Genomic DNA, 15,915 nt, shown 5'->3' with positions numbered 1-15,915 from the left:
AGAGTAATGCAATTTTCGGAGAGATAGGAACTGGAGTATCAGCTAGAAGATTATAACATTCAAAAACCTGTGTCCAGAAGGGGCGGATCCTCTCACAGTCCCACCAGACATGTAGATAGGTTCCGACTGAGGCTTCACAGCGCCAGCAGGTGGCTGGCGTAGACGGGAAGATTTTGTGTAAAGTAGCAGGGTCTCTGTACCATCTGGACAGCAGCTTATAGTTCTTCTCTTGAGAGTAGCAGGAGATGGTCGACTTGTGTGTGAAGTGGAAAGAAGTTTGCCAGTCCGGCACAGAGATGTCTTCACCCAAATCCGCAGACCACAGCCTAGTATAAGGTGGGAGCTGATCATGCGCTAAAGTCTGTAGTAAGTTAGATAAGGAGGATAGCAGGTGTTTGGGGGCTTCTGGGAGCGAGCACAATACCTCAAAGTCGGTAAGCTTGCGGTGTATTTGAGAGGAGGAGTGTAGGCGTTTGGTAAATGCGGACACCTGTAGGGCCGTGAGCCAATCTCCAGAGTCTGCCAGGGGGACCGGGGTCCCCTGAGAGGGATGTACAAATGTGTGAGCTTGCGGCCACTCCGCACGCCTAAAGGGTCCTAGGGAGGCTGCCCCTGTACTTTGTGGTAAAGCAGGATGGTCAAAGAGGGACGTCAGGGGGCCCGGATCAGAGGAAAGGGTGGTGTTTAGCCCTGTCTTATACCATAATTTCAAGGAGGCCAAGGTCAATGGGGATAAGGATGTCATACTAGAGTAGTCCTGATTGTATCCCCATAGAAGAGCTCGGAGATCCACAGGAGAAAGGTCCTGTTCAACGGCCACCGAGGCCTTGCAAAGAGGACGGGGGAACCATTCTATGATGCGAGTCATATGAGCAGCCGTATGGTAAGTCTCAAAGTCAGGAAAGGCCTGTTCCCCCCATAGTCTTCGGGAGTGTAAGCAGTTTAAATTTAACTCTGGGGAGGCCCCTGTTCCACATGAATCTGATGGCTATCGAACACAGGGAGATGAAAAATGATTTGGGGACTTGGATGGGGATGGTTTGAAATAAATACAGGAGCTTGGGCAGGATGTCCATCTTTAGGATATTAATCCTTCCGAACCAGGGCAAGGGAGACCCCCCCCCATTCCTCAAGGTCCTTCCGTATACGGTTAAGCAGGGGAATATAGTTCAGGGAAAACAAGTTAGCTAGGTTGGAGGGTATAATAACCCCTAGATAAGAAATCCCCTTGGTCTGCCATTTAAATGAGAAATTGGATTTTAGAAGGGACAGTGTGGAGGGGGTGAGGGATATGTTAAGGGCTTCAGTCTTAGTAATGTTGATCTTGAAGTTACTATGGGTACCAAAACGTTGAAATTCTCTGAGTAGGGATGGTAGGGAGGTGTGCGGATTCTGAAGGTACACAAGGAGGTCATCAGCATACAGGGAAAGTTTGTGATGCGCAGACGGAGTGTGGATACCTAGAATGGAGGGGTTTTGTCATATGGCACAGGCTAAATGTTCAATAATAATGACAAAGAGGAGGGGGGACAGGGGGCAGCCCTGGCGGGTACCGTTTGCAATGTCAAAGGGGGCTGATGTGGTACCGTTGACTAGGACCGTAGCCGAGGGTCGTGAGTATAGGGACATAACTTTAGAGATGAAGGGAGTTCCGAGGCCAAGTTGTTGTAGAGACAGCTGTAGGAACCTCCAGCTGACCCTATCGAAGGCCTTTTCAGCGTCAAAAGATAAAAGGCAAGCTTTCAGGCCTTTACGTTGGATCAGGGAGTGATCGTTGTGAATAATTTTAGGCAATAAAGGGGACAGACGGGTAGCCAGAACTTTCGCAAATAGCTTAATATCTATGTTGAGCAGGGATATGGGTCGATAGCTGCTGCATTGGGATGGGTCCTTGCCTGGTTTAGGGATAATAGAGATGTTGGCAGATAAAGATTCCTTGGAGGGGAGGTTAAGACTGTCTACCGAATTAAAGGCCTTTGTCAGAAGGGGTGCAAGTTGTGGGGCAAATGTCTTGTAGAACCGGGGTGTAAAGCCGTCAGGACCCGGGCATTTGCCCACTTTAAGGGCTTTGATGGCCTGCAGAAATTCAGAAGTAGTTAGGGACAGCTGCAATATTTATAGCTGCTGACTTAAATGTTTCTTTTTTCAGGCAGGAACTCTTCTTTAAAGTGATACTAAAAAGGTACAAGTTTTTTTTTTTTGTTTTTTTTTTTCAATAACAAACATATACTTACCTGCTCTATATATTAGTTTTACATAGAGCAGCCCCGATCCTCCTTTTCTTGGGTACCCTGCTGGTGCTCTGGGCTCCTATCCCCCGCTGAGAGCCCCCATAGCAAGCCACATGCGTGCTCGCTCTCGAGCCCAGCTCTGTGTGTCCATAACACAGACAGAACGGGGTTCAGCCCACCCCTTCCTCACTGGCTGTGAATGACAGCCAATGGCTCCTGATCCTGTGTGTAAACCCTGGTACACACAATGAGAAAACCGGGTGAAAAACTTCGCTTTCAACGCGATCGTTCGATAATCTGATCATTAGTACACAGCTTTCGTACGAAAATTTCCAAAGGGACAAACACGAAAATGATTCTCATACGATGCCAGATCGTACGGCTTTTGTTTAATTAGTACAGTTTTCCTCTGAAAATACAATACAAATACATTACATCACTTCCAAATTTTTTTTTTCTATCGTACGAGAATTTTTGTACTTTTAGTAACCTATTCGCATTCGATATGGAGACTAGCATGCAAAAAAAAACAAAAAAAAACATGATTATTCATCCGATAATCCTTTCGTGTGTACCAGGCTTACGTATTAGGGAGTCTGGGGGGAAGCTACACACAGAAAGTTTTTACCTTCATGCATAAAAACACAAAAAATCCTTCAGCCTTTATAACCAATTCAAAAATGACCTTCTCTTTTATTTTCTCCTTTTTGGTCTTTTAAATATCCCATTAAGGTCTCATGCACATCTCCTACACTCGTAGGAGTATTAATAGAGGTTGAGAGAAAAACCCAGCTTAAAAAAACACTCACACTGTCTCATACACTTGTTTTTGTGCTTTTACATGGCATTTAGAGGTGTCTGTACATACATTCATTCTAGTAGCTAAAATATTATATTCTAGCCACTACAATGCATTTAAACTTGTTTATACGCGTTTATGTGTAAGAGCAAATATGCTTCTCCAGGAGCGCAAGTTTCGTGATTTTTAGTACACCCCTGAATGCTGCGAGCAAATACGTCCTTAACCACTTTCAGATCGGACCATTTTGCTGGCTTAAGACCAGACCACTTTTTGTGATTCAGCACTGCGTCGCTTTAACTGAAAATTGCGCGGTCGTGCGACGTGGCTCCCAAACAAAATTGATGTCCTTTTTTTCCCACAAATAGAGCATTCTTTTGGTGGTATTTGATCACCCCTACGGTTTTTATTTTTTGTGTTATAAACAAAAATAGAGCGACAATTTTGAAAAAAAAAAAAAAAAGTTTAAAAAAATCACAATACGCGATTATTGATTGGTTTGCGCAAAAGTTATAGCATTTACAAAATAGGGGATAGTTTTATGGCATTTTTATTAATATTTTTTTTTTTTTTTACTAGTAATGGCGGCAATCAGCAATTTTTATTGTGACTGTGACATTATAGAGGACACATCAGACATTTTTGACACATTTTTGGGACCGTTATCATTTATACAGCAATCAGTGCTATACAAATGCACTGATTCCTGTGTAAATGACACTGGCAGTGAAGGGGTTAACCAGGGGGTGGCAGTGTAGGGGTTAAATGTTCCTAGGGGTGTGCTACTAACTGTAGGGGGCTGGGCTTTGTGTTAGCGAACACTGATCTCTGCTCCAATCACATGGAGCAGAGATCAATGTCACTTGTTGTTAGGCAGAACGGGGAGATGCTGTTTAAAATGGCATCTACCCGTTCAGCCTCCCCGTGAGACCGGACTCACGGGGGTCCTGACCGGCACGTGAGTGCGCCACCGGCAGCGCGCACGTGATGGCAGGGCAGCATATAGAAATGGACATACCTGTACGCCAATATGCCTGCCCGTGCCATTCTGCCGACGTACATCAGCGTGCGCCGGTCGGGAAGTGGTTAAACACCTGCATGTGAATGGGCACATTAGCTAACACACAGCTGCGTTGTGGCATAAAAAAAACACCCAAAAACAGACACCTGTGAAAGAGGCTTAAAGTGTTTTGTTATTTCTGTTCAATAAGTCAAAAAATGCCTGTCAATCCTGCCATAAATCTGGTAGTAAGCTGGTAGTTAAGCCTCCTGTTCTTCTTGCCTCTGTTGACTGTATACTGTACGTCAGCACTGTTCCTAAGCATCTCTGTGGAACACAGTACAGCTCCCCTTCCAATGTTATGGAGATGGAGAGGGAAAGGTGTTGTGTAGTTCCAACATACTTTCTGTCCTAGGATGACAACGCTGCTCCACTATAAATAGAATACAGTGAGTGAGTGTTGTTATTCCAGGACGGGAACTTTGTTGATGCTTGGCAAAGTCGGTTATTGGTGCTGGAACCCTGAGTTTTTTTTTAATATGTTTATTTTGTATACAGTAAAACCTTGGATTGCAAGCATAATTCGTTACAGAAACATGCTTGTAATCCAAAACACTTGTGTATCAAAGCAAATTTCCCCATAAGAAATAATGGAAACTCAAATGATTCATTCCACAACCATTTATTCATAGGTCCTTTAGTTTGTAGTTCATATAAAAAAATTATAGCGATAGGTTGTGTAACCATAGAATGTCCATCCACAAATGGAAGCCTCCACAAGGGGATTAGAAGCAAAATCTATCAGGAGCTCCAGAGTATAAAAGAGAAGAGAGGCGCCTCTAAGCCCTTGTACACACAGTTGGACATTCCGACAACAAAATCCGTCAGCTTTTGTCCGAAACTGGTGTTGCATACACACAGTTGGACAAAGTTGTCGGAAAATCCAATCGTTTGTAACGTGATGGCGTTATTTCGTTACGACGGGGCTACATTCAGGCTAGTAGCCAATAGCTTTGGTCTAGGAATTTGATCTGAGCATGCGTGGCACTTTGTCCGATCGGAATTCTCTACACACAATCGGACAAAGTCCGATCGAATCATGTTGTGGGTAAAATTTTATAGCCCAGCTCTAAAACTTTGTCGGTCGGATATTCCGACGGAAACAGTCCGATGTAGCCCACACACGGTCGGATTATCCGACAACACGGTCCGATCGGACATTTTCCGTCTGAATGTCCGATCGTGTGTACAAGGGCTTAGGCCGCGTACACACGCGGGGACTGTTCGCTCAACTTTGTCCGTCAAACAGTTTCAGCGGACAGTCCGCTCAAAATTAGCATGGACGGACTTGGCCACACACGACGAACGAACAGTCCGTTGAAACCGTGCGCGATGACGTGAACGGCACGTACGACGGGACTAGAAAACGACGTCCTATACACTGCAATGCAAACTTCGGCGTGTAAATCCTTTCTGAGCATGCGCGGAACTTAGTTTGACGAACAAGCCTACACACGAGGGGACTGTTCGCTGAAACAAAGTTTCAGCGGACAGTTTTTCGGAATTTCCGAAAAACTTTGTTCAGCAGACTGTCCGCTGAAACTGTCCGCTGAAAGCCCACACACGAGCGGACTGTCCGCCGAAACACTGTTCAGCGGACAAAGTTGAGCGAACAGTCCCCGCGTGTGTACGCGGCCTTAGTGTAGCAATATTTTGCTAAATGTTGTACCTTCATTAAATGGAACCATATTGCTACACTTGGAGGCGCCTCTCTTCTCTTTTATACTCAGTTGTGACATGACGCTACTTGTATATCAAGACAAATTTTATTAAAAAATGTTGCTTGTCTTTCAAATGCTCTCAAACCAAGGTTTTACTGTAATTGCTATCAGTCAATAGTATGATGGTGATGTAAATAGGGACGATCTTAATATTGGGTTGGCAGCTTCTACACTGAAAGATTATCACAGTCACCTTGAGAACCACCCTCATAGGGAAGAATCTGGAATTGAAGCGCCACACCATAATAGTCGAGTCCAGATAGAAGATAATTCCATTGATAGACTGTTTACAAAGACAATGCATTTTGGGGGCTGTTAAAGTGGTAGGTTTTACCTGCTTTGTGATGTTTACCTACAGGTTGGCCTTAACTAAGGCTAACCTGTACGTAAAATAAATATCTCTTAAAACGTGCACTGTTTAGGAGATATTCACCCTGGCTTCAGCCAATTACAAACGCTCTAAAGGTCTGGCATAACGCGCCGGACCTTCAGAGCTTCGTGCCGGAACTGAGCGCTCCCCCGGGCATGTGCAGGAGTGACATCATCGTGACTCAGGCCACTCACAACACCGGAGCCCGCGAACGACCAGGGGAAGATGTCAGTCCTCTCAGCGGCCATCTTCAGAAAATGAAACAATACAATACAGTAGAGGCAAAAATCAATCTATAGTTAGGTGTTCTAACAGTGAGTGTGTTTGCGCATCATCCACCTGAAGATCATTCTGCATACACTGTTGCATGATTTCATTTTCTTCAAGCCATAAAGCCCCGAAATGCGTTGGCTTTGTAAACAGTCTGTCATTAGAATAATCTTGTATCTAGACTTGAATATTACAGCGTGGGGCTCATTTTCCCCTATCACAACCCAATATGATTGTAGAAATCCTTTGGTGCATAAAAGCTGCCAACCCAATATTCAAATCCCCCATCATTGCCAGGACCTTGTTATTGGTTGTGACAACACCAGATCATGCCAGTGTATGCCAGCATGACTGCTTGTAGTCAGGGGTGTATGTGATAGGGTGACAAATTAGGAGCACAACTGGGGGCAAAGTGTTGTCACCCAAAATAGGAAATGCCTGAAGAAGGATCTTCATGGAAGGAACACCAGGTATTATTCATTTTATTATTTTTTTATTGACAGCTTCAGATATAAAAAGGAAGCAACTTACAGTGACATGATAAAGCTCATAAGAAGTTTTATTTTATGCATTTAGATCTACTTTAAGGGCTGACTTCAATGTTGTGTGGGTACTGGAAGGCCGAAATAACGGATGAAACTTAGTAGCTCTCTTGTTAACAATATATTTTTTAATAATGAGAATGCAACAGGTGGAGTGAGACTCTAAGGGCCGGGTCACACTGCAGGCGATGCGAGGCGACACCGACTTGCCTCGCCGCGACCTGCCGCGACCTCAGCGGCATCTTGCAGATGACTTCTGTATAGAAGTCAATGCAAGTCGCCCCGAGGTCGCCCGAAAGTAGTACAGGAACCTTTTTTCTGAGTCGGAGCGACTCGAGTCGCTCCTCTCAGAACGGTTCCATTGTACAGAACGGGGGCGACTTGTAAGATAGCGGCGAGGCGAGTCGTGTCGCCTCGCATCGCCCGCAGTGTGAACCGGCCCTTAGGGGACTAGGTAGGGTAGTTTGAGAGTGAGGAGATTTTGCTGCTGAAGGCCTGAGATTAAAGCCTGGAACACAGGCTGAATTTATTTCGCTGGGTTGAACGAAAAAAACAAAAAACCTGTCAGTTCCGATCGGAGCCACTGTACTAACAATCTGACGTTAGTACATCAATCTCCCCTCGCTGAGCTGTTGTGTTCTGACAGGGGGGCGGGCCCATCACACTTTGGTCAGCGCTCTCAGCCATTCGCTAAGAGCGCTAATCGGAAGCCAGTCGGCTGCTGAATTTCCAGCGTGCACGTCCAACAGAAACGGCCGACTTCTGTCGGACCGGCTGGCATACACACAGGCCAAATGTTTGAATTGAACCGGCAGCATTCGTCTGTACGGGGCTTAAAAAGCTATTGGTTGTTGAACTTGTGGGATTCATGTGGTTTCCTCCTAAACTCCAATAGCCTACAGGCATGAGGGGTACAGTGGACCTGTGCCGAATGCGGCAGAGGTAAAAAGACTGTATAAATATGAACGGTAGAACTACAGTTATCTCATATAGGCTGACAATACTCAGTGTCATATCTCCCAACATTTTGAGATGGGAATGAGGGACACCTACCAGCAAATGTATGTAGGCACATAGGACACACCTCCTGCCACACCCACTTAAAGGAGAATTAACCAAAAAAGAAAAAAAGGTAAATTAAATCCACTTTATCACTACTATTCCTTTATATTGGCTTTTAAATTTTACAAATGCAGCAATTTAGAAATTGGATGAAAGGTTTAGCACTGGGCAACACTTTTTGAAAGATAAAAAGTGCATTTTACATATAACTATATAGATCAGACCAAAATGAGGGACAAATGAGGGGGACAGAGGGACATTGCTCCAAATCAACGACAGTCCCTCTAATCAGGGACAGTTGGGAGCTATGCTCAGTGTCAGGTTGGGGCCAGTAAAGCAATAGATTGTTTGGTGCAACAAGGTTATCCTATTAAAGGGGTGTTGCTTTAGGTGCCAATGGCTGGGCGCCTACAGATTCTGGTAATGCAAATCCATCTCACGGTCGGTTACCACTAGCAGTGCTGAATGAATTAACATTATAAGGAAATTATATTGTAAGCTCCTTCAGGGCAGGGACCGATGTAAATGGTGCTAAAGAAAAGTACTAGCACTCTCTGAAGTAGAATAAATACCTGCTGGGATGTTAATCATATCATGACAGTCAGGACTTACCTTTAGTATGTCTCCTTTGTTGAAGGGCAGCTCGTCTCTCTCTGTGGTTTTGAAGTTGTAGATGGCCACGGCCTCCATCTCTTCTGACGTGGAGAGGGGGACTAATGTGTGCGCTGCTCGGTGGGTTTAAGTGACACTTACAGCTGGTGACATACACAGCTGGAAAGTGTGTGTGGGTGGGTGACGGAGTCCTCTGTTCTCAAGAAGTGAAAATGTTCACAGCTCCCCCGATAGTGGAAACCAACTCAAGCATGTCCGCAGTGTGGGACCAAGACTGGGACAATCAGAAAAGGGTGTTTCATGCAGAGGCCTTCCTGGAAAAACAAGTCAACTGTCTGTGTCTGGTATTTAAACTGTCCTGCAAATGTCAAGGCTTAAAGGCATCAACACTTGTTTAATTAATTAGAAAACAGCAAAAATCACATTGAATTACAGAGTATATATAGGAACTGTTTCACCCACACAGTACAGCTAGGTCACCAACCTCCACTGTGGCAGCTGCACAGCTTGGTTAATAGCAACCCACTGTCTGCTGATTGGCCAGTGGAAGAATAGCAGACATGAAAAGGTTATCCCTCTGTTTACTTTGCTCTCTCCTCCTGTCAGCATGTGCAAGTTGTTCTCTTAGCAGCTTAGCTCCCCCTGCTTTCACTCCCAGCAGCCTTTTAGTCACAAAGCCACCCCACCCGCCCCCAAGAAAAGACTCAGCAGCTTAGCTCCCCCTCCCATAAGTGATTTAGCAACTCAGTTTGCATTGCCCCCCCCCCCCCCCCATAGTAACTCAGCAGCTCAGCTCTCCCACTTCCCATCAATGATCCAGTCAGTAGTTAAGCTCATGCTGCTCCCCACTCCCATCAGTGACTCCACAACTCAGCACCCTGCCTCAGCTGTGGCTCAGCAGATAAGTTCTCACTGCTCCCTTTCCCAGCAGTGGCTCAGCAGCTAACCTCTCCCTGCTCCCACATCCCAGCAGTGGCTCAGCAGCTCTGTTTCCCCTGCTCCCCAATTACAGTAATGACTTAGAAGTTCAGTTCCTACCTCCCACTAGTGGGTCAACGGCTCAGCTTTCACCCCTACCCCCCTGTGGCTCACCAGCTCAGCTCCCCCTGATCTTATTTTCCAGCAATGACTCATCAGCTCAGCACCCCCCCCCCCCCCCCCAAATAACAGCAGTGGCTTAGCATCTTCGCTCTCCCTGCCCTTAGCTCCCAGCAGTGACTCATTAGCTCAGCCCCCCTTTCCCAGCTGTGGCTCAGAAGAAATGCCCCCCCCCCCCCCCCAATGACTCAGCAGCTATGCTACCTCCTACCAGCAGTGCCTCAACAGCTCAGCTCCCCCTGCTCACCCCTCCAGCAGTGACTGACCAGCTTTTTAATCTCTAATGTAAATGGAGAGCAGGAGATCCAAAAGGGGTGCAGGGGGAATTGAGCTGCTGAAAGATACACTCAAAAAACCTTCACTGCTTCTGCTATGGAATTTGTGGATGATTTGCTCCACAGCACATTCAGCTGCAGAGGTTAATATTCGAATGTGCATAGCCTGTCCACAGACTTTAAAGTAACAAAGGTTTGTAGAAAAGAAGGCCTAGATATAATCCTATCACCTGAAAGCAGCAAACCACGAGACATTTGCTTGTCATCACTGGAACCTTTTCCCTGTGTGAATGCAGCGCACATGGAGTTAAATGTTTAACATCTGCTGCTTAGAAATTTCCTCCTTTCTGCTAAATCACTGTGTGCCATAATAAAGTTTCTAGTGCTTGGTATTGCTCCCTGCTGTCCTCCAGTCAACTCCTCCATGGCTACAGCCTCCAGATCAGTGCTTGGATCTGTTGCAGCTCCTGCCTGTATGGCAGTATAGCAAAGCAACAATTTTTTGCTGTGCTCATCATAATCTGGCAGCATATGATTTCATGAATACAAGCAACATTTGGGAGAATCATTTGAGCCGAGGGTAGAATGGATACAACTGGTACCACTTTTATCATTTTTGGATTGTTTGGCAAACCTTACAGTGTTTCTGTTACATAAAACCTGAGCAGATTTTAAAGGAATGTTCTACAAATCTAATTCTGACAGCTGTCAATGTGGAAAGACTGCCATGGAATCTCCTCTTATGCTGGCCATACACGGTTAGAATATCGTTCAGAAAAAACGTTTGCAAATTGTAAAATTTGTCAAACGTGCATGCGAGAATGCCAACATTGTATCAATAGATACAATTGCCGCCCAATATTCGACATATTAACAATCGATAACATCAATAGTACAATTGCCCTCGATCGATTACATAAGCAGTGGAAACGCGCATGCGCTGTCGATTATTCAAACTATTTTTGTTCGATTACACTACTAATCGTTCAAAAATCAATCGTTTTTGCGAAAAAAATCCAACATGTTTTTTTTTTCGGCACAAAATTTGCATTTCGAGAATTTAAATGTAAGCACTAACGTTTCGAATGTCGAACAATCGAGCGTAGCGGACATTTTTCCGAACGATATTCTAACTGTGTATGGCCAGCATTACTTGGAGGAATGGATACTTCAAAAGCCTGCATAGGCATTACAGAATGAAGTTGTTTAAACTCCTATCTCGTTTAAAGTGTATCTAAACCCAAGAACAAAAATTAAAGATACTGTAGCTTATCATTAGATGCAATGGCAGTATTAATTTTCCTTTTTTTCAGGCTTTTTTTTACATGTATTTTCACCTGGTGACTCTTACTATGGGGTCTATTTATAAAATTCACTGGATGATTGTAACAAGCAATTGCCCAACCATCAAAAGTAATCACAGCCATATGTTCTCCTATGATCGTCAGCTCCAGGAGCCATAATGCAGTATTTTCCTGAAATATCTCAATCCAGAAAAAAAAAATGCATTATGGTCACTAGATGGAGCTGACGATCAGAGGAAATTAATATATTAGGTAAATTGATTATTTATGACAGTTTGGCGAATGCTTGTGACAGCCATCCAGCTAATTCTTCATAAAAAGACCTCCCATTATCCCAGGGTGACAATGCTCATTATGTACAGTGCCTTGAAAAAGTATTCATACCCCTGGAAATTTTCCACATTTTGTCATGTTACAACCAAAAATGTAAATGTGTTTATTGGCATTTTATGTGATAGACCAACACAAAGTGGCACATAATTGGGAAGTGGAAGGAAAACGATAAATGGTTTTCAATTTTTTTTTCCAAATAAATATGTTTAAAGTGTGGCGTGCATTTGTATTCTCTGATACCCCTAATTAAAATCTAGTGGAACCACTTGCCTTCAGAAGTCGCTCAGTTAGTAAATAGAGTCCACCTGTGTGTGATTTAATCTCAGTATAAATACAGCTGTTCTGTGAAGCCCTCAGCGGTTTGTTAGAGAACCTTAGTGAACAAACAGCATCATGAAGGCCAAAGAATACACCAGACAGATCAGGCATAAAGTTGTGGAGAAGTTTAAAGCATAGTTAGGATATGAAAAAATATCCCAAGCGTTGAACATCTCCAAGCACTGTTCAATCCATCATCCGAAAATGGAAAGAGTATGGCACAACTGCGAACCTACCAAGACATGGCCGTCCACCTAAACTGACAGGCCGGGCAAAGAGAGCGTTCATCAGAGAAGCTGCCAAGAGGTCCATGGTAACTCTGGAGGACCTGCACAGATCCACAGCTCCACTGGCCTTTATGGAAGAGTGGCAAGAAGAAAGCCATTGTTGAAATACAGCAATAAGAAGCCCCACAATAAGCCATGTGGGGACACAGCAAACATCTGGAAGAAGGTGCTCTGGTCAGCCTTTTTAACCTAAAAGCAAAACGCTATGTGGGGCAGATAACTTTGCACATCACTCTGAACACACTATCCCCACTGTGAAACATGGTGGTGGCAGCATCATGTTATGGGGATACTTTCCTTCAGCAGGGACAGGGAAGCTGGTCAGAGTTGATGGGAAGATGGATGGAGCCAAATACAGGGCAGTCTTAGAAGAAAACCTGTTAAGCCCCATACAAACTATCAGTTTTTCTGCTGAGTTTTTCCTTCAGGTTTACCAAAACCATGTAGTGCAAGGGCCTGCTTGATTGCATACAAATTGAAACTCCTAAGGTTTGACCTCAAACTATATGGTTTTGGTAAATCTGAAGGAAAAACTCAGCAGAAAAACTGATAGTGTGTATGAGGCTTTAGAGTCTGCAAGAAACTGGGGCGGAGGTTCACCTTCCAGCAGGACAACGACCCTAAACATACAGCCAGAGCTACAATGGAATGGTTTAGATCAAGGGTGTCCAACCTTTTGAAGAGCGGGGGCCACTTAAACGACTCGGTAACCAGTCGCGGGCCACAATGAGTGGGGCAGAAGGATGACAGTTCCATGTCCATTGTGCATATGCAGAGCCGACACGGATACAACCCACTCTACTCTATGGGCCCTTGGATCCCATCTGCCCAGATAGAAGAGGACTGATCGGATTGGAGCCGAAGTGTGGTGCAAATGGCCACAAGTCCGTTTACATCTGCGGCTCGATAGAGGTGACCCGAGGGTCAGACTGGTAGTGTCAATGGGGCAATGATGTGCTGTGGTTTACCCACACAGAGGGTGCAGACAAGTTCACCTGTGGCTTTTTCTGCAGGTTAGCTGTACTTTTCCATAGACTTCTACTATATGCTGTGGGTGTGGTGCACTTTCTGAAAGTGCACTAAACTTGCAGGTAATAACAGAAGTCTATGGCTCAGTTTGAAAGCAGCCCAGTAACCACCGCAGAACAGATATGCCCATTTATACACTGTGAGTTAAGTAATAAACTTACCTTTAATAACAGTTTTCCATTCAGGCATTGCTGGCTGTTGTCCCAGGCAGATCTCATTATCTCATTTGGTGTCACCCCACCTGTGATAGGAGTTGGTGCTATACAGGAAGCATCAGCTTATGCGGCTCTGCAGCCGATTGCTTCCTCTACCAGTGGCTTTTTTTTTCTTTTTTTTTTAACAGAAGCTCTACCAGTGGATTTATCCACAACACTGATGCTCTGGGATGGCGGGTTGGCATCCCACAATCTGGGCTTGGCAACCTGCCATCCCAGAGCAAGAGGTCACAAGCCACATCAGAGGGCTCTGCGGGCCACATGTGGCCCTCGACGCCTGGTTGGGCACCCCTGGTTTAGATCAAAGCATATTCATGTGTTAGAATGGCCCAGTCAAAGTCCAGACCTAAATCCAGTTGAGAATCTGTGGCAATACCTGAAAATTGCCTTTCACAGATGCTCACCATCCAGTCTGACAGATCTTGAGCTATTTTGCAAAGAAGAATGGGCAAAAATGTCACTCTCTAGATGTGTAGAGATGTGAAGCTGGTAGAGACATACCGAAAAAGACTTGCAGCGAAAGGTGGTTCTACAGAGTATTGACTCAGAATACAAATGCACGCCACACTTTTCACATATTTACTTGTAAGCCATTTTCCTTCTACTTCTCAATTATGTGCCACTTGGTCTATCACATAAAATCCTAATAAAATACATTTATGTTATATTTTTGGTTGTAACATGATAAAATGTGGAAAATGTTAAGGGGTGTGAATACTTTTTCATGGCACTTTATCTATGGTAGAGCACCATTATCACCCTTGCAAGGAAGCATGCTAGGACTACATACTTCCCCCTCTCCTCATCCCTAACATACGGAGGAGTTGACAATGATAAGTCTGCAGCACACACAGAATGCACAGAAGTTACCAGCTCACAAAACTACTGTTAGCCCCTGTACACACGGTTGGAAATTCCATGTTGTCGGATAATCCGACCGCGTGGGGGCTACATCGGACTTTTTCAGAATGTCAGAATGTCCAACCAACAAAGTTTGAGAGCTGGATATAACATTTTCCAACAACATGATCTGATCGGACTTTTTCTGATCGTTTGTAGAGAAATTCCGATCGGAGAAAGTGCCACGCATGCTCAGATCAAACTATGAGACCAAAGCTATTGGCTACTAGCCTGAACGTAGTCCCGTCGTAACGAACAAACGTCATCACGTTCTGAACGATTGGATTTTCAGACAACTTTGTCCGACCGTGTGTATGCAACACCAGTTTCGGACAAAATCCGTCAGATTTTGTTGTCGGAATGTCCGATCGTGTGTACAAGGGCTTACAGCTACTTAAAGGTAATGGTGAAACCGGGTCCTTTAGCACCCAGAGTGTTAAGGCTAAAGTCTTCCCCGTCCCCATGAGCTCTATATTACCTCAGCCGCATAGGTTGTCCTACCCTTTTTGCGATCCCTTTCTGCTGGAGCACCCAAGACTGCCACCTCTTTTGCCAGCCCTGCTTAAAGGATCATTCCATCTAAAACCCATCCTTGACCAATGGGTAGAAGCAGGCTTCTGATAACTTCTCACATCTGGGAGACACTGGAGACCCATGAGGACTGCCAGTAGTTAAGATCAGCAGGTACATTTTTGAGACTAGATGGTCAGCTGCACATCCATGCCCTCCTATAAAAGATGTCAACTACATTCTGGGGCGGCAATGGTAGTTAACGAAGACAAACACTGCCGCCCTCGGAGGGGCATCATCCTGACAAACTGAGGGGGGGGGGGTATGGGTGGTGAGGTCTGAAACCTATTTTCCTTCACTGGTGTCCTGTGCAGTCTATGCCCACCTGTACGGGGGACACTTTTTCATGGTCTGTATCCACATTCCACCCTGAAGTCTCCTTGCTGCTGCACCCATCATACCGTGTAATGCAAAAACTAGAGATAATATTAAAATAATGAAAATATCGGTTTTCCATGGATTAAGTAATGCCACAAGATACCTCTGTGATAGCCTTTGCTTGAGTATGTCCCCTCCAGTGCGATAGCCTCTCTCGTTGTTGTCACCTTGATGTCTCCACTTCGAGCTGTAATGCTACCTCCGCTCTACTGATCTGGTGAGGGAAGAGCTGTGCTGTGCATTTGCAACCTTTTTTTTTTTTAAGATAAAGACAAACAGGATGTCGCTGTAAAAGAGGCTGCCAGACTTTGACACTGTATGACACGATAACCAACACAGAAATTGTATTCTTAAAAACGAATGTTAGTTGTATCATTGAATTTTTTTTTTTGTGGTCGTCTTGGAGGATATCAGGTAGAGAGTGAATGACGTCTATATCTATATAATATATATAGTATTTTAAACCACTTAACTCTGGAAAATTTACCACCCTTCATGACCAGGTTATTGTTTGATGTACGGCACTGCATTTTTCCCCCCA

At 44.7% G+C, this 15,915-nt stretch overlaps 1 protein-coding gene across 3 annotated transcripts in view; it reads right to left on the bottom strand.

Annotated features, from left to right (window-relative positions):
* GRAP (GRB2 related adaptor protein) overlaps window positions 1–15,628 on the bottom strand; it is a 134,285-nt gene extending 118,657 nt beyond the window's left edge. Inside the window, exons 1-2 of one of the 3 annotated variants that reach the window (XM_077449428.1) lie at window positions 15,478–15,628; window positions 8,668–8,981 (exon numbers count right to left, since the gene is read on the bottom strand). In XM_077449428.1, coding sequence (XP_077305554.1) covers window positions 8,668–8,745 — 78 coding nt within the window. In that variant the 5' untranslated portion in view covers window positions 8,746–8,981; window positions 15,478–15,628. The remainder of the gene's footprint in view (window positions 1–8,667; window positions 8,982–15,477) is intronic. The other 2 variants (XM_077449429.1, XM_077449430.1) reach the window with 2 other exon arrangements.
* Window positions 15,629–15,915: the final 287 nt, after the last annotated feature.

The sequence above is a fragment of the Lithobates pipiens genome, unplaced genomic scaffold (genome assembly GCF_037356315.1).
Source record: "Lithobates pipiens isolate NorthernLeopardFrog02 unplaced genomic scaffold, aLitPip1_a1.2 Scaffold_22, whole genome shotgun sequence".
Taxonomy (NCBI): Eukaryota; Metazoa; Chordata; class Amphibia; order Anura; family Ranidae; genus Lithobates; species Lithobates pipiens.
This window is presented reverse-complemented; position numbering and strand designations above follow the sequence as displayed.